Genomic DNA, 19,263 nt, shown 5'->3' with positions numbered 1-19,263 from the left:
TGGAGAGGATTGTCCTTTTTAAATCTTAAGATGCACTTAAACACTATATATATTTTGTTTGTTTGTTTGTTTGTTTGTTTGTTTGTTTTGTTTTTTTTAAACAAGTGATTCATCCAGCAGTCATCATTTTACGGTGATAAACTACACTTTTACTGTTCCAAACCTTGCTATTGCGCCCCCAAAAGTTTGAAACTCCAACAAAATAGAGTGGATTTTTTCCTGTATTATGCACCGGCGGGCGACAACCGGTTTTGAATGTTATCGCTGCCTCTAATCTTTCAACGTTTGAAGCAGAAAAGCCTCTAATTGCCTGGTTTCTACCTTAATCACTCCTCACTAAGCCCCGCCTTCTCACACTCGTTTTCAACCCCCTAATGCTAGGTTCACACTACACGATTTTGGCCTTGGCTTTGGAGTCGCTGACTGTTTTTGGTGATTGGCAGAAGTCTCAGGTCGGAGGCAAATTGGCGTTCCCTTGTTGCTGGCTTGGTCACTACGTGTGAACTGCTGAAAGACGCCATCTGAGAGAGCGTGTCGCTGAGCATTCGTGTAGTGTGAGAAACCCAACCACTAAAAGATTCCAGATTACAAGACAACAGGTTGTGTAGTGTGAATCTGGCCTATCGTCGGGGGGCGAAGACTCGCTGATATCGAAGGTGGACACATCGTTTTTTTGTTTGAAAGAAGAAATCGGTTTCGGACGATACGCAAGATTTTAATATCCGAACAGTAATAGTGGGCTAATAGTGCCTAATGGCTATTGCAAGGATTGTTGCTTTTCTTTATACCTTTAAGTTACTTGGTTTACTTTGGACCTTCCACAGAGTGGACAAGCTCCTAAGAACCTATGTACCTTATAATCCACCTAGTACCATATAAACCACTTGGTATTTGTGAAATACTTTTAAAAACTATAGATATCAGAAACTGCTGCATCCAGTAAACCCAGCTCTTCTGTCTGTAACTGTTTTATCCCGTGTAATTCTTTGCGTTTGCTTTAAAAGGCTGCTTAAAAGATCACAAAAATCCCAGAATTCCATACATGCTCAGTCAGATTTATTAGGGGCTTTTCCCCTCTGTATCAAACACTGTCATGCTGCCTGTTTGGATGATGGCCCCTCTTCAAAAGACAGAAAAGACAGATTCCGTGTGACTATGTGTGTGTGAACACACACACACACACACACGCGTACAAAGGGTGGCGCTGCTTTTGTCTTGCAGCCGTTAATCTTACCTGAGCTCCGATGGGGCGGAGCCAGAAATCTAAGTGTGATGCTGCTGGCTATGCTGTTCACACCTTTTCTGCACATGTGGGCGTGTGTGTGGGAGAGACACAGAGAGAGAGAGAGAGAGAGAGAGAGAGAGAGAGAGAGAAAAAGAAAGAGAGAGAGAGGAGCGTGGAGGAGGAAAGTAGCGCGAGAGAGAGAGAGAGAGAGAGAGAGAGAGAGAGAGTGAGAGAAAAGGTGGAGAGAGAAGCAGAAAGAAGCAGAAAGTGAGTGTGAGAGAGAGAGACAGAGACAGGTAGTGAAAATGTGAGCAGCAGGAAGGGAAGGAAAGCTAGCTTTGAAAGTGCAGGTGAACGTGAGAACCGGAGATGCTGGAAGGGAAGTGTGAGGTGTGTCTGCAGCCCATGGTGGAAGGAGGAGGATACGTGAGGATTTCTCTGGAGGAGGTGGAGAGCTTCTACAGGTTTACAGTTGCCTGTGACTGGCTGCGCTGTGAGTTTGGATGCTTTTGCTTGCCCCTTCTAAAAATTGTGTCTGCATGTCTCATATCTTTCGTCTTGGCTTTCAAAAATCAGGATGTGTTGGTGTTGAACTTGTGGAGTGTTCTGAAGTGTTCATGGGCTCAGCTCTCACCTGGGGTAGCCGTCATCATGGCTTAAATGACCAGGCTAGTACGCTAGCTGTTAGAGATGGCATACCTGTATTGATTAGTAGTGCTGGACTGGATATCGGTGGTAGAAGGAATGCTGTAATAAATCACCCTATGGGATGTGATCTTGTCAGCGGTGTGGAACTGCGGTCTCTGGAATGATGGTGCTCCATCCAGTACTTTTGGGATGAGCTGGGACGTTGGGGAAGAGGTAGGGAGCTAGATGATCACCCAGCATCCTGACCTTACTTACGCTCTTGTCGCTGAATGCAATCAAATCCTCAAAGCAATGCTCCGAAATCTGGTTCTAAGCCTTTGTGAAGGAATCGGTTAAAGTGGATTTTCTCAGTGACTCAGCAGTGATGACTTCATGCCCTGACCGACTGCTGTGACATGCTAGCCACTAAATTACGTTTTCCAACCAGTACACGGTCACATGGGAGCTGGAAGCAAAAGGAGGCGACCTGGACCACGCAAACAAAGGATGTAATTATTACCAAAGTGACGTGCACAGCTAACAGATTAGCATAGCTTTGTGTGTATGTGTGTGTGTGAGTGTGTGTGTGTGTGGTGTTTTGGCTCGTTCAGTGTGTATCAGTGTAGAGTAGTCTTCCAGACCCAGTGTTTTGCATACCCCCCCGTTAGTGGCCTAAAAATACACAAAGACAGCAAGGACAATGCTCCTCTCTATAAACCCTGCGTCATCACAGGCAGAAGGAGGATATACGCTGTGTCATTATTTGCCTATGGTGTTGCTGTAGTAATCATCAAATCCACTAAACAGACAGAACCGTTTCTGTGCTGTACAGTTTATATAGCTTCTCCATGCTGAAGTAACCATCTAAAGCTGCTATGGAGAGCATTTATTTAGTATTGTATTATTCAATACTCGCAGAGATACTAACTGTGTGACTTTGGTGGGGGTGGAAAATGCTCTGATGTGGTTCAGCAGACTCACAACCCTGTTATTTTGCCTCAGAATGAAGCGCTGTTGGTTTTATGGTGGACTCGTGGAGAAAAAATGACAAGCTCTGCAATTATTTGGTGGGGTTTACCATGACGGCCCACGTCAGCCTGGCCTAACCTAGCATAACTTTTAACACTGTAAGATTAAATTTTTTATTAGGATTATTCCCACGTCTTACTGGACAGTGCTGCGGTGGACAGTTTCTTGTTGGTGTCCAGTCCATACAATGTACGGTTAGCTAGCTGAAGAAATTGGTCTTGTAGGGTTAGAATTTAGCCTAGCCTTGACTTTTGTGGTGCTTTGCCATTTTAATTATTATTTTTTTAATCCTTTCTTCCATATTCTCCCCAATAAACCGCTACTAGTGGGCTTCACTAAAGTTTGGGAGCACAAAAAAGTTTATAATAAGAATAACACATCTATAGGTCAAGACTGTTGGACACTGGAGTTATCAGGCTAATGCATTAACTGTATGCCTCAATCCCCACACACTTCATCAGACCACTACCGCTTGTTCAGCTAGCTCAAATAAATGTGTGGTTTTCAACACTGTTTGACAAACTGTTGCAAAAATAGGCAAAAATACAGCCACAGTTCAGAGTTCAGGCTTCTTAGCTACGTAACCCTCGTAGCTCCCATTCAAAACAGAACAAGCAGTAAAAACCCCAGAAACAGCTTCTTTATAATCTGTTTTTAACGCAGTAATAACACAGGCAACCGTTTCAGCTCCAGTCTCTCTACACACAGCTAGTTTGTGAGGTTGATTACCAGCGGGACGGAAGCCTATGCGTCATCTCCCAAAGGAGCAGAGCGCCTGCAATAACAGGCAGTGTGTATGTGCACTCAGTCACCTTCGGCACAGGCCTGGGTGGAACAGTCATTGCAAAATCATAGTTTAGTCCTATTGGTGGTGTTTTACCTGTACTGGGTACTACTCTGTTATTATTTTACTGTCCGAGTATGTCAGAATATGATTGTCCAAGTGTATTATGGAGATCATTAGTACTTAAAGGTACCATAGAATGCATGAGTATTTTAAGTTATGTGACTTGGGATGAAAAATGCTCAGATATAGTTTTACCACACCTATTTACAACCCTGTTATTTTGGCACAGTGTAAAATATGCTGATTTTCTGATGGGCTTGTAAATAAAATTTGTAGCTCGAATTGGCTTGTTAACGCCACTGCAATGGCTCACAGAAGCCACATAGTGTAGCATAGCATTGTTTTAAGCAGATGCTGCTATCCTGTGCACTCTCGGCATGGTGTGGGTTAGCTAGCTGTAGTGAAATGTCAATGTCATGTACCGAGCTCTCATTATTCAGCTTTGCCAAGGTAAACAGTTTTCCATTTTAGGACACCTTTTAAAGAACACTAAGCTAACTGCATATTTCGTAACAGAAAGAATGCAAGTAGTATTGGTTTAATGGGTAAAGTGCAGTGTGTAAAATGTAAATCATTTGCCCTCATAGTGTTTTTAATGTGTTTTACTCATGAAAATGTGCCAGTGGTACTTTTTTTGCCCATTGTAAAATTTTAGATGTCAGAAAAAATAAATATAGTACGTCATGTATCGTGAATTAGATGCATTTCTTTAGCCGATCACCCATTCCTGTATAAAAACATTATAACGTTGCATAGCTGTGTATCTTTTGACCATACTTTTGTCCATTCTTATGTTTGAAACATGAAATGGCGCCATCAGCATGTTTGGCCTCTTATTAGCCTAGCATGCACCACTTAGCCTTACTGCACCAGCTAAAGGACTTTTTCTTTTTTCTTCAGTCATCCCTTTTAGTCCCATGTCACATTACTCAAGTGTTGTGGTCAGATGTGCTGGGTGCAGCTGGATGTCCATCTGTAGGACATCATGTTATTTCAACCCTGCTGTCATTGGTCGTTCCTCTTTTTATATTCGTCCCGTGTCCCATGTTTTTGATCCTCTTATTTAGTTTCATTGAACTGAGCGCAGTTCATTAGAACAGTTGAGCGTGTGTGTACACAGAGTGGCGAGAAGCATCACACAGGTTGAGCCGCTGGTGTTTTGGTGTGAACAGTGAATAATACCGTGAGCTGCTGTGGAGGTTCATCGTTTTGGTACAGATGTCGCTGGAATCAAGTGAGTTTGAGCAGTTTGTCTTGATTTGCTTCTGAAAAAAAATTATGAGATGAGTTTTTCTGTGTTGTGGGTCATATATATATATATATATATATATATATATATATATATATATATATATATATATATATATATATATATATAAAAATGGGGGATACTGTAATATTAAAAAATAAGTAAATACATTTTATTTAATAGTATCTAGCTGTTCCCAGAGCCTGTATATCTGGATGTTTTTACTTTTACTTTCATTTTGGAGGTATTGTTATATTTGATACTATTTTGTTTTCAAAATAACATGTAATAACATGTCCAAATGTTTGTGGACACCACTTCTAATGAATGCGTTCAGCTACTTTAGGTTGGACCCATCCCTGACACACAGCCTGTTTAGTCCCTGTAGAGAAGTATTGCCAATAGAATGGGGCACTCTAACACCAGGTGTTGGCTACAGGAGTATTAAGCCCTCCAGCATTGAGCTGTGGAGCAGTGGAACTGTGTTCTCTGGAATGATGGTTGGTGCTCCATCCAATACTTTTGGTATGAGCTGGGGAGCTGGGGATGAGCTAGGGTGGTAATCATCCATCATTCAGACCTCACTTATACTCTTGTCACTGAATTCAGTCAGGTCCTCGCAGCAATACAAAGCAGTGCTCCAAAATCTAATAGAAGGCATTCCCTGGACCTTTTGAAAGTTGTATTAGGTAGTATCCTGTATATGTATTTACACATGCAGCACCCTTTTACTTTTTATCACGGCAATATTGACAATGAGAAAAACATTGAGGACAGTCACAAAAAATGGCCCATTGTCACCAAGGGTGTCTGGAGAAGTAGATAGAGAAGTAGACTTTAACATTACAGGACATAAATAATCCCACATCTTCCTCAGAATCGCTTCAACAAGCTTTATCCCTTTACTGACTTACTAATAAAGCCTGCTTATCATACCTCTAGTGTTTACCCATGTAACTTTCCCAGCCAAGCCTGTAGACTCTTTGCCATGGGTGTGTTGTGAAAGAACTGCCATCAGTTTTATACTCCCTCAGCATTACATGGTCTGTAAAGGCAGGCAGGTCGTAGATCAGTCTGTGTGAATTAGCCCAACATCCTGATACTGTGCAACTAACAATAAAGGCTGTTTGCTGTGTAAACTCAACATTATAGCTGACCGCATTACCGAGTGTACTTTTGATGGTCTGCTTAGAATTCCTTGAATTTGTATGGCAACACAAGCCTGAAGCATGGGAATTAATCCACCATTGAATTAATTAATTTTATTGGTGGATTACACTCTTGTGCTTAACAGCTGTTGAGGTGTTCTTTTCTCACCTGCCTTTTGCTCAGCGTCATCAAAAATCTCTATGTTCACCATATCAGTACGCAGGATGTCTTTACAGAATGCATCAGGCTTGTTTCCTTTGAATTTGTTTGTGGTGAGGACACAGAAAAGGTTTTCTTCTGATGGCTCCTCCATGAAGGTCATATTAGTCAGGTGTAGCTGCACAGTAGAACGGTGCACGACCACTCCAGAGTCTGCTAAATCTTCCTGGGGTGTTTTTACCTTCAAAACTTGCCTTTGTCTTTCTATCAGTTCTATGGGCAATTCTCTCTGGAAGTTGTCTGGGTCTGCTAGATCTCTGTTTGAACTGCACTATATCTGCTAACTGCCATTTCTTAATTAAATTGCGAGGAAACCGATGAAACGGCTTCCTGAAATGCTTTGCTATTATCTTCTGCTTTGTGGTCATCAATTCATTTAGTATTAAGAGTGCTAGGCAGCTGCTTAGATGACCCTGTGTCTGCTGATTGTTGGGACATGGTTTGAGAACTTTCTAGGCTCGATTTTAGTTGACGGAGTTACTAAATTGTTGCACTCCTATTTACAGTAACAGAAATTTTGACCAGGGCTGCTCATACTTATAAATTCCACTGTACATTGCCGTATTTCCACCTGTCCGTGTAAACTGGGAAGTTCTGATCTTGGGTAGTAGCTTTACTAAAAATCCTAATCACAAGGCTGATGTGGTTTGAGCTAGGGCTGGGCGATATGAAACCGAAAATACAAAATCATGATATTCAGACTTGTTTTTGTGATACACAATATTTATCATGATAAATTACAGACTAATTACATCAGTAGCAACAAATAATTAAAAACTACTATTCAAATACTTAATACTTCAAATAATTTGTACTGAATACAGTGATTTCTATTCAACATCTGCTTCACTTCATCTAATTCTATAACTTTATATGCTTAAAAAAGCATATTATCATCACAATAACAAAATGTATCACGATACGATACAATATCATCATATTACCCATCTCTTGTTCAAGCCCAGCTAACCCAACCAGTTTGTGGTCAAGTTTGTATTGAAGTGCAGTCTTGCCCAATCTGCAGTACTGGTCAGTGTCTCCTACTCTGGGGCCTATATAGTGGACAGAGACACCAGGCCAGGCTGATTCAGAAGATAAAGTGGGCGTCATGTTCCTGCAGTTTTAGAACCCCAGGCACGTGGCTAATTGCTAATGATAATCATCGCTGGTGTGAACTGACCTACTTGAATGGACATGGAGACTGAGCTTTGCTAACGGCCGAGAAGTGTGTCTGTGTGGAAGACAGAAACAGAGACAGATGGCAAGATGAAAGGAAGTGGAGAGGGAGAGATGGAGAAGGACTGCAGCAGGACACACCCTTAAGTAAACAAGTTGGCATGCAATGTTGGTCGAAGAAGATATCCGAGCTCGTAAAGCAGGATAACTTATTAGTTCAGTTTTCTTTCATTGGAAAACCCTCAAGTACAGAATTAGTGTTTTTAGAAAATCTTTAAAAATCTGCTGTTTGCTTTAATTATGAAAAAGGAAGCGTTCCCTGGTAATGAACAGGCCGGGGGTGTTTTTTTTTAATTTTGTATTTATATACAGACATGTTGTCATGGCTGCGGTAGACAGTGTCCTGCTGTGGTATGTCTCCTGGTTTTCCCGTGGCTAAACTGAGGGTCCACTGAGGTTATTGTCACACAGGTGTCTTAAGCATCCTTTCTCCCAGGCTCAAGAGAGACCCCTTTTCCTGTTTATTTTGTGGATCTGACTAGCAAAACAAAAGGCAAGTAAACAGGGCTTGCACGTGTGTGTGTGTGTGTGTGTGTGTGTGTGTGTGTGTGTGTGTGTGTGTCGTCAGACTTGTTCCTCCTTTTCCGAAACAGCTTTTTAACAGAATTTTTAACAGAATTCTGCTACAACTAGATGTGTTTCCCATAAGACTTAGTAAGGCTAAAGGGCACCTGCATATATTTTCATGACAAGTGACCTAAGCCTTCAGACATTATTGAGCTCAGTGTTTGCAAGATCATGGCAAGACTGAATTTTGCCAGAGAGCATCTGGACAAAGACCAGGACTTCTGGAACGATGTTCTTTGGACAGATGAATCTTGAGTCTTTTTGTCTGGGTCTCTTTCTGATGGTAGATGCTGAGAATGCTTTACTTTAAACTACCTGTAGGTCCCATGATGACAGTTTAGGATTGTTGAAGGCTTCTTTATGCTTCTTGAGATCTGCTTTTGGGCTGAACTTTCTAGGACAGCGTGACCTGGCCATGCTGGCAGTTGTTCTCCACTTGTAAATTACTTTGCAGACAGTGGAACGGCTGATTTCAAATTGTTAAGGGATCTTTTTGTCTCATTGGATGTGTGGGAAATGGGACGCAAAGCAGATGTTGGTGAATGGCAAAAAGAAGTGACTACATTTGGGTGTGCCAAAGGCCTTAGTATGAAGGAAGTAGCTGAATCTGCAGGAGTATGGAAGTGTACGGTCATACGGGTCTACCAGCAGTGGCAAAAATCCCAGGCTACAGGACATTTTCCTCATTCTTAAGCAGATGTTCCCTGTGGAGTGTTCTTTCAGGAATTGGTCTTAAAGGACCTCCACTGACTTCTAGAAGCAGTTCTTGTCAGAAACCGAAGCAATTTTCATTGACAAGCTGTGAAACACACCGGTTTTGTCTCTCACATTTCTGGCGACAATGTCCTGTAGACTGGATTTTTTTGCCACCGTTAGTAGATCTGTGTGACCGTACGCTTACGTACACCTGCAAATTCAGCTACTTCCTTTACACTGTGTCCTTTGGCCCAAATGTAATCGCTCCTTTCTGCCAATAACCATTAACATCTGCTTTGTGACCCATTTCCCACACATGTAGCGAGACATTAACTGGACAGTACTTAAGTATTGTTGTATTTATTTATTGCTTTATTTATTCATTTGTTGTTGTTTTTTTTATAAATGCTAGCTTGTGCTTCCCTTTTAAACATAGCATTTTCGTTTCACTAAGATATAAATATGGCATCTTTGCTTCTGCTACTGAAGTGAAACTGGATAATGCTGCATTATCTCAGTTGGAATCTTAGGTAGATAACATCCTGTGAGTGTTTACGTCTGGTCATCGCATTTGGTGCGTGTATATATGTATGTGTGAAAGGAAAGCACTAGATCTAACGCATGCGTGCGTTTATGAGCATGATGCCATCCGCCCAGGCCATTTGGATAGACACATTACGTGGGGTGGAGAGGACATGCCAACCGCACTGGTTTAGAAAATACCCCAGCCAGTCTCAACCATGCTTGATTCTCAGCATTGTTCCATCAGCACCCAGTTTTAGTCATATGCTCCATTGTCACAACACTGTGCTTTTATATTTCCCAGAAATGCTGAAGTTTCTTTTCAAGCAAATTTCGTCCTGATGTACATGATCCTGCAGCACCAGAGGAACTCATCTGTTTGAGATAAGCAGGGCCGTACATCCTGATCTCAGACCAGTTTTGAAGTCTCCCCGCTTCTAGGGAAATGGTGCAGACTTTAGTTGAGAAACTGCTTGTAGATCATCATGAGGGGCTGATCTGCAGCAGGGTATTTCAGCCCCAGCAGGAAACAGGCCATTATGAATGACCATTTCCTCTTTTGCAGGCTGTCACGCGCCCGACCTCACAGCATGAGAGGAAATTTGTCTTCTCTTCACATGACACATGAGGCAACAGTTTGGGAAATGTTTTAAAATGGCTGCTAAATCAGTGAGATTTAGGATGTTTAATCAATCCAAAAGTTCATTTTTTAGAGTGTTGAACTTTACTATATTCAATAATTTCCCTGTAAAAACTAGAGGAAGGGTCACACTGCTCTCTCATCTCCACCTCATAGCTTCCACTTCCTATGTTAGGCTTGTTTGATGAAAGGTGGCTGGGTTAACTGCAGTATTTGTTGAGGTAGAACATCTGCGAGATGCAGCATGTAAAAAAATATGATTATGCTGTAAGGGCAAGGTATGTTTACCACAGCTTTTTTAGAAAGCCATCTTGTCCATTATCAGTATACACTGTACGGAGAACAGTAATGGGACACCTACACATTTTATGACTTCCTATTCTAAATCCATATGCAGTTGGTCCCCTCTTTTGGAGCTCTAACAGCAGGTTTGCAACTATGCACAGGCTTACAGGTTATGCACCTATGCTCCTCAGCAATTTGTGACTGAGCTGCTGTGGTTCCTCAACGCTTCCACTTTTCACCACTCACACAGTTGATGGTGTCTGTCTAGGAGGAAAGAAATTTCACAAACTGATGTTATCATCCATTTAGTTAGCTCTTTAGTGTAAAGGCAGGCTGCATGTACCTGTGGCAATGGGCCTGAGTGAAACATCTGAATTCAGTGATTAAGAGGCATGTCCCAATACTTTTGTCCATATAGTGTATATCAAGCAACTAGGCCTGTGCCCAGTGCATGTTAACAGAAGTACCAAGGAAAAAAAGTCATGTACTGCCAGTTTAAGAAAACTTCTCACACAAACCAAAGCAAGGCTGAAACGCAGCTGTTGGGCAGCAGTGGTTAAAGTTGCCCAGTACTGCAGGAAGACGTAATACAAAGTGGCTAATTTCACACATTGAGGGAAAAAAAACAGCTTCTGCTCCATTTAAATAAAATCTCTAAATTTATGGGTGAGTACAGTTGGATCTTTGCAGTTTTAATATAGCTTATTTTGGTGGGGACGTGCGTCATGCCATTGGTAAATAGATTACATCAGTTCTTAAATTAGAATCTTTTTTGGAAATCTGTGATTTCATGATGAACTGATTCACTGGTATCCTGCATTGGAGGCAGCCACACACGAGACACTAGCAAAGGGACTGGGGGTAGAAATTGTTTTCACATGCAGTGGATGCCTTTAAGAACTCTCAAATCCAAACCCTAATGCCTCTCAATGTCTCCTGAATTTCACCAGGACGTAGGCCATGTCATCAATTTGTGCAACAAACTGGCCAAATAAATAGTTTTACGTAAAATAAGTATCATTTACATACAAAGGAAGTATGAACTAGTACAGGTATGGTTATAGAGATTATAGTAAGTGAACAATAAACTCTTTCGGTTTGACCAATAAAGCGAGAATCACATCAATCTTAACCATATCTGAAGTGAAATTTATTGTAACAGCAGAAACCAAAATGAAAGAACTGACAAAGATTCACTGCATGACTATGAGGTAAAACCATTACTCTATGGTTGTTATTTTAGTGTGGACACTTTTGTTGAGTTTTAACTGTTGGTATAAATAGAGGGTCTGGATTTAGACCATCTGATTCCACAAATAGGCATTACAGATTCTACGGGCTTCTTTATCGTCCCAAATATAGAACCTTTTCAAGTTCAGTTGAACCATTTAAAGCTGTGATTGAACAAACAGTGTCTACTGTATCTTCTTCATCTCCTGTAGGTCTCAGTACTAGGGCCTGATGGGCTGAAAATTGGATGAAATTGTGCAGGAGGTTCACACAGATGATACTGTGTCCTTTTTTTGGATTATTATTATGTGCGAATGCAGACCATGCTAGCTGAGGCAAGGAGGAGAACTCAAGAAATTTGGGCTGGAGTTCTGGGGGGCTTCGAGCTGATGGGACCCAAAGCCAGACCCCCCCTTGCCAGGTAGAGGTTGAGTATGAATGGATGATCAGGAGGAGCAGGGGCGGTGGTGGGGTGCAAGTTTTCGTCACAAGAACAAGAAGGGAGGGGAATGGTTTTATATGGTTTTGTTCTGTAGATTATTAAAGTTAAATATATTAATCAGTAGAAGCAGAGAAAGCAACATGATTTCATACTAATTGGTTTGTACACTTTTTTTTAAATGTGCAAATGTATATGCAAGCATTTTCACACAGGCAGTTCTGCAATTTATCCCTTTGGTATCGTACGTTTCTGTAACTGCCCAGTGCATTTCTTGTAAATCCTCTTTCGTTTCAGTCTGTTCAGCTTTGGAAGACAAAAAGGTCCCAAAAAGGTCGTTCTGAGGAAGCAGAAAATCCCCTTTATTTTCCTGTTTTGAATTATGTCAGCCAAAAAAAAGGCTAATGTGGCCCTGATAAACAGTTAACATAATCACACTTTCCAGCAAGGCAGACTGGCCACTATTAGTCCTGACATGTCATACGCTGTAAGGTGTTGTCAGATTATTTCTTCACTCTAACAGTGTTTTTTTTTTTTTTTTTTTTTTTTACCATTTCCAGTAAATATCATGACAGACAATACAGTGTTTGATGTCATCACACTTTGTCACATGCTAATCTCAAATCACAGTGTATGGATTCAGAGCTATTGCTGCTTGATGGATTTTACACACAGAGAGCGTGGCAAATCTCAGACCCCTGTGATTATTTTATAGGCTAGTTGTTGGGGGTAGAGTGTTTTTGAGGCATGCTCCTATGGGTTGTGTAAATGGTTGTTTAAGCATGATGCTGGAAAGTACTTCGGATCCCACATTCCAGCCAGTCTACTTGCATTGGACTTGCAACTTTCATTACAGCCTATAAAGGTGTTCATTGCTAAAGCTCATATTGTGATAATGCTAAAAACATATGACTTAGCTTGCAGTGCTATTTAGGGTTGGGTATCGTTCACGTTTGAACCAAAACCTGGAATACAGTACTGTTTTTGGGTACTTCACTAACAAAAATGTCATTTCAAAAAATGATTCTCCTCTAGCCAGCAGAGGCGATCGGGTTTTTTTCTTTAAAACGAGCAGAAGCCAAAACTGCTGTGGATCCGTAGGGAGCATTTGTGTGCTAGTTTAGTGTGCTGTCACCAGCAACACTGTGCTAAGTACTTGTGCTGGTTTTGATGCGACTAAATTATGCCAACTTTCACGCTAAATTTCTCTTTGCACTATTGCATAACAATATTACAGAATGTAAGTAACACATTGCCATCTTCAGCATTGGCTGCAGGCATGCTGCTGACTTTAGCACCAGCTGTGGCGGGGGACTTTAGGCTGTTTTCAGCTTTCAGCTTTTAGTATCTTGTGTTTGACCAGGTGTTTGCTCAGGTTAGACATGTTGCCATGTCCAGCTTTGCATTTCAGGTTACAAATATTGCAGAGAATGCTGTTGTCTGCATGTTTTGTTTTTGAGACCTCTTTCGGCTCACCATTGCCCTGACTGTGTTTTACGCCGGAACCAAAAATTGGCACCGATTGATTGGACTCTCTCTTGATTGGAATCAGTACTCGGCAGTACCAACATTATTTGGTTGGTACCCTTAAAAGCACAACTTCAGTACCCTTCACTTTAAAAGGATCTGGGTTTGACCCCTCAAGCTTTGATGTACATGTGCATTAAAGTACATATGATTAGTTTTGGCTATAAATGTACACCGGAAGCTCTAAACCCCTGTTATCATGTGATGCAAACAAAACTAAAACTGGATTGAACTGGTACAGATGCACCAATATGGGAATTCTGATGCTAGTTCATCTGTGGCATCAGTTGAGCTACAGCTACAGTTTCTTTACCATCGCCCAGCCCCAATCTGACCTGGAAATTTGCTACTGATTATAAAAAAATACCTGATCACCTGTAGGATTTGCCTGATGAGGGCAAATTAGGAATAAAACCAGGCTTAAAAATCATAACGCTTAGCTTTAACCATGGTGAAATCACTGCTCTATGCTCTATTTAGGTGCTCCTACAGTTTTGACAGCAAGACATAAAATGCTTAGAAATGGACAATTTTAGCTTGAAAAGGTCTGTAGGGCATTGGGGTTTAGGCAGGTGAAACTGGTCCTAAAACAGTGTAAGCTGGCATCCTTGCCCGTGTGTACTGAAGCCTGAAAGTAGCTGAAGCGGACGGATACTGTAACCAGGCACTGCAATTAGCTGCTGTAAAAACAGGGATGGTGATTATACTCAGGAGAGACTGCGATGACTGACGGGACTGTGGTGATGAGGCTGTTGTTGTTGCTTGCTTCTCAGGTACTTATTCAAAACATGGGTTGATTATAATTATGCTCAGGTGTAATTTGTGAGGGAGAAAAGGTCATAAGGTTAAGATTTCCTCTGGCAGTTGTTCTTTATAAACTGTCATGATTAAGGAACCAAAAGAAATGCTCTTTTTCCATGATGAATGGACCAATAGTAATTCTGTTTTTTAAAATTCCATGATAAATGGACCAATAGTAATGCTCTTTTAAACTCTCAAGATGAATGGACCAATAGAAATGCTCCTTACAATATTTCATTATACATTTACTATTAGAAATGCTCTTTTAAAAAAATCATGGTGAATGGACCAATTGAAATGCTCTTCACAACAATACCATGATAAACAGACCAATAGAATGTTCTTTACAAAAATGCCATAATGAATGGACCAATTGTAATGCTGTTTTTTTTTTTTTATTTCATGATGAACGGCCCAATAGAAATGCTGTTTTCAATGTTCCATTGAAAGTTATGATAGTTCTCTCTCCTGTAAAGTTGCTGTTTTGTTCTGACGGTGATGAAGTCAAAAGTTAATTAGCAGAAAATGGTTACTGGTGGTTGGTGTAAAGATGGCAAGCCTGGGTTCCTATCACCACCACTGTGAAGAAATCGGAGTGTAGTTGTCTACAGTGCAGCACTCTGCATGACTTTGCTCTCAGCTCTGAAACTCAAATCAAACACAACAAGGGTGGAATTTCATTTTGAGTGGTCTCGTGGGGGTTAAATGGTGTTTTGTAAGGTTTCTGATTATTGCAAGCTCCATACATGATTAACTAGTGTGCTGTGTGTGGTTGAGGAAGCTGTGTGGCTGCTTTTAGTTTGTGAAGGAGCATTGTTTGGTACCTGGGGTGAATGTAAGATCTGTTTGTCTCTGTGTGTTTCTTTGTGGGATGTAAAGCAGGTGAGAAGCTGAATTCTAATGCTCAGAGCAGCAGACAGTGTGTCATCATGAGAAACCACAGTGAACAGACAGCGACTGTTAAAACAGGGCCCAGGTTCACAGGGCCCAGGTTCACAGGGCCCAGGTTCACAGGGCCCAGGTTCACAGGGGCTCTAAGAACAATGTTCTTTAGCGCCATGCGAAAGAAAACAAGTCACGATTAAATCTTTCTAAGTCTTTTTTTCTCTGAGGACAAATTTTAACAATAATTGATTGAACAAGGTGTTCTTAAATATTGTCTTAAGCTTACAATATCTTCACACTTGTCTTAGACTGTAAGAGGTCAAAAGGTCAGCCTCTTAAATCCTCAGTATGAACAGGTGATTTACTAGAATTAATGTGTAACAGGATTAAACATAGCCACATAAAGAAAAGGATGGCTTTCTGACATCACGCCGTAGTTATTAGGGATGCACCGATCCAATATTAGAATCGGATATCGGTCCCAATATTAACCATAATTAGCTGGATTTAGTGTTGGATAATTAGGTTGATCCAGGGAACCAATCCTTTTCACTTTAATTTGGTGGTGTGAGACTGCGCTACATGTGCAAATACATAAATGACAAATGGCAGTTTAGTCCATTTTTAGATCTATGTTCATTTGTTCTATTATATAAAGTAATGTTTAAGTCAATCCTGATGCCTTAATTGTCTCCTACATAGTGAGGTATACACTTTATTAATTCAGCAATGGTATCGGACTGGTATGGGGTATCGACCGATATACAAAGTTTATATATCGGGATCGGTATCGGAACTCCCATCTGTGAGTTATATGACAGCTATTTCTCAGCTCCACCTTTCTGAACAAAGCCGTGGATCTACAGTGGCATGCAAAAGTTTGAGCACCCCAGGTCACAGTTTCTGTTATTGTTGAATAGCTACGTGAGTAGATATTGCCAAGCGTTAGTGGACTTTCCCTTGAAATCTCTCACCTCTCTCTGGTTTCCTTATGAATCCGGTTCCCAGCGATGCCACACAGCTCAGATGTAATCTACCCAGTGCCCTCAGGCCTGCGGGAGGAGCTGACACCAGCAGCTGGTTATTGATATGGGAGAGGAAGGGCTATTGTGTCTTTATTTAACTGACCCCATCATCTCTTAAATCACCTTTGGGGGTGTCTGTAGTGGTACTGAGTCTTTGGGTGGGGTGTAAGAATAGAGCGTGAGATCCAAGAGAGGCAGGGGATTTCCTTTAAGTGTGTGTGTAAGTGAGAGAGCGAGTGAGTGGATTGTGACTAGACTCTCAGTGTGTTTTACTGACCCTGCAGTCAATGCCCTTTCACCTCAGGCACGAGAGTGTTGAGATGTTGAGATGAGTGAGTCGCTCTCGCTCTCTCCCGCTCTCTGTCAGTGGCTCTGACTCACTCAGAGTGTAGCACGATGAATTCACACCCTGCCAGACGACAGCGGTCAAGCAGGTGTCGTCTCAAGACAGGGGCCTTCACTGAAGTGGCGTCACAGAAGACTTGTAGAGAGCTCTGATTATGTGCCGCACAGGTTGTTTGTGGTTATTTGGAAATGCAGCTAAAAAGTGTTGACACTTTATGGACAAAAGTATTGGGACACCTACACGCTACACCTACAGCAGCTTTTATGACATCCCATTCTAAATCCATAAGCATTAATTTGTAGTTGGTTCCCCATTGCAACTCTAACAGCAGGTTTGGAACTATGAAGTCAGCAGAGCATTGGAGACGCACACCACTCACAGTTGATGGTGGAATATCTAGGAGGGAAGAAATTTCACCAACTGACTTGTTCCAATAATGGCGTTCTTTTACAGAACCATGCTCTCCATGCTCCGAGCTCTTTATAACCACCCATTCTTTTACTTTTATGTGCGTAAAGGCAGATCTTTGAAAAAGGAGTTGAATGAAAGACCTGAAGAGATGTGTCCCAAAACTTTTGTCCATAGCATGTAACTAACTTGGTAGGGAGGTGGGAACATAACACGCTGTAAACATCACAAAAAAGAGTAGGACTATTTATTCCACTCGTAATTTTATAGGACAGTGTAATGTCCTGCGTGTGATAATAATAATAGTGTGTGTGTGTTTGTGTGTGTGTGTTTTAAATGAAAGGATTGACTAAGAATAGATGTGTAAGAGCTGTCACTGCAAGATGATGATCCTGAGTATTTATAGCAGTGGATTAGTCTAGGATATTAATCTTACTGCAATGTTGAGCCAAGAAAAGAGAAAGTGTCTCCATCTGAAGTGCCTCTCTCTCTCTCTCTCTACCTCTCTCTCTTTCTCTCTCTCTCTACCTCTCTCTCTCTCTCGCTATGAAGGGCTTTGCACAGAACTATAAAGCTTTTAATTCACTGCAGCTTTTACCAATCTGCCTCCAGCAAACAGGTGGTCTTGAGTGTGTGTCTGCGTGCTTGTAATACTATCTATATAAACACATTATGGTCTTCACTTCTAAACAGCCTATTTCCATCACATACACCTAAATGTACATTGTTGAGGTTACGTCTAGTGTAAAGAATTAGGTTAGGGTTAAGATTAAGGTTAAGATTAGGGTTAAGATTAAAGTTGTATTTAGTTTGGAGTTAAAATTGGGGTTGGATTTAATTAAGGATAAAGATTCTAGTAGAACGTATGCTATGGTTAGGGTTAGTATGATTTTGGTTGGGATTAAAATTAGGGTTAGGTTTAGTTTAGGGTTAAGATTTGAGTTAGTACCATTTAGGTTAGGATTAAATTTAGTTTGGGATTAGAGTTAGATTTAGGGTTAGTAGGGTTTAAATGTGGGTCAATGTAGCATTATTCAGCCAAAATAATTGATAAACTGATATAGTGTGTGTGCGTGCTTACACATGTGTGCTCACTTGTGTGTGTGTGTGTGTGTGTGTGTGTGTGTGTGTGTGTGTGTGTGTGTGTGTGTGGTGTGTGTGGTGTATGGTGTGTGTGTGGTGTGTGTGTGTGTGTGTGTGTGTGTGTGTGTGTGTGTCTTTTTCCCAGGCTTTATGAATACAGGGTTGTAGGGCCATTCATAGTGGAATTCTTGGGGATCTCCCTGACACTATAAGGACGCCTCTGTTCTAGAAGCTTCTTTCTGTGTGTGCTGGGGGTCTGTGAATGGCCCCCCGCAGCTCTCTGTGTGCCCACATCCCTCCCCTCCTCTCCTCTCCTATTTCCTAAACTAGGATATCTGTGGTTATACTCGCTGTGATGCACCAATGTTGTTCTCAGACTGATGCATCTAAAGACTAGATTAGTAAAAGGTCGTAAATGAAAGGAACGGGGTGTTTTATTTTACTGGACTTTTACTGGTTTTCTGTAGCTTTTTCAGCCCCACAACAAAATAATGTGTTTTTGTAGGGCATGACTAGGTCAGTTTTCACCAAGCAGTGTACTTTAACAGGAGGTCATGGTTGCCAAGCAACAGAACCTTCAAAGATTCAAATATTACTTAATTAAACAAATATTACTTCAGTAAACGTCTGGAGCCGTAAGCCATGCCCTTACGCTGAATTCTGGATAAATTTTATTCAGAAATTGATGAAATCTTTATAAAACAGCTGCTGTCACGTCCTGTGGTTAACAAGCACGATGTTCCAATCCTGATGCATGCTGTCCTGTGTGCATTTACCTCCTGAATGCCACTAGATCCCCTGGTTTACCATGTTAATAAAACACAGGACCAAGCATGCATATCTGGTATGGAGCTTATTTTTTTTGGTATTTCTATCATGTAGCTTTTTTAATAGGTATACATCAGACCTGGAACTACTTTCTTTATCTTCTTTTATAATAGAATGAAACTAATGGTCTTTAAATAAACTTAGATTTACTTACACTTACAATTAACTTCAGTACATCAGAATATTATGATCACCTACTAGCGAGACATTGTGTCATGGGCTGTATTAGGTGGCGAAAGGTGTTCATTATAGAGGTTAACTTGTCCACAGTAGCACAGTCTGTTGCTTTGTGCTCTGTACCACTCGCTGGAGTTGTCGTTCCCCTCTGGCATCATTGTCCATTGGGGCACCATTGGTATATCGTTGGGAAGCGCTCAATGGGCAAGATGCCCATTCTCTG

General features: G+C 41.2%; 1 protein-coding gene across 10 annotated transcripts in view; it reads left to right on the top strand.

Moving 5' to 3' along the window:
* The window catches only part of mcf2la (mcf.2 cell line derived transforming sequence-like a), a 101,535-nt gene that overhangs the window by 14,667 nt on the left and 67,605 nt on the right, over positions 1-19,263 (top strand). The window contains exon 1 of one of the 10 annotated variants that reach the window (XM_072657431.1): positions 1,414-1,718. The exons of 8 other annotated variants lie outside the window; for them this stretch is intronic. In XM_072657431.1, coding sequence (XP_072513532.1) covers positions 1,595-1,718 — 124 coding nt within the window. In that variant the 5' untranslated portion in view covers positions 1,414-1,594. Of the gene's footprint in view, positions 1-1,413; positions 1,719-4,902; positions 4,963-19,263 lie in introns of those variants that run through there. One more of the 10 variants, XM_072657436.1, reaches the window with a different exon arrangement.

The sequence above is a fragment of the Salminus brasiliensis genome, chromosome 15 (assembly GCF_030463535.1).
Source record: "Salminus brasiliensis chromosome 15, fSalBra1.hap2, whole genome shotgun sequence".
Lineage (NCBI taxonomy): Eukaryota > Metazoa > Chordata > Actinopteri > Characiformes > Bryconidae > Salminus > Salminus brasiliensis.
Note: the sequence above shows the minus strand (reverse complement) of the source record. Positions and strands in the feature narration are given on the sequence as shown.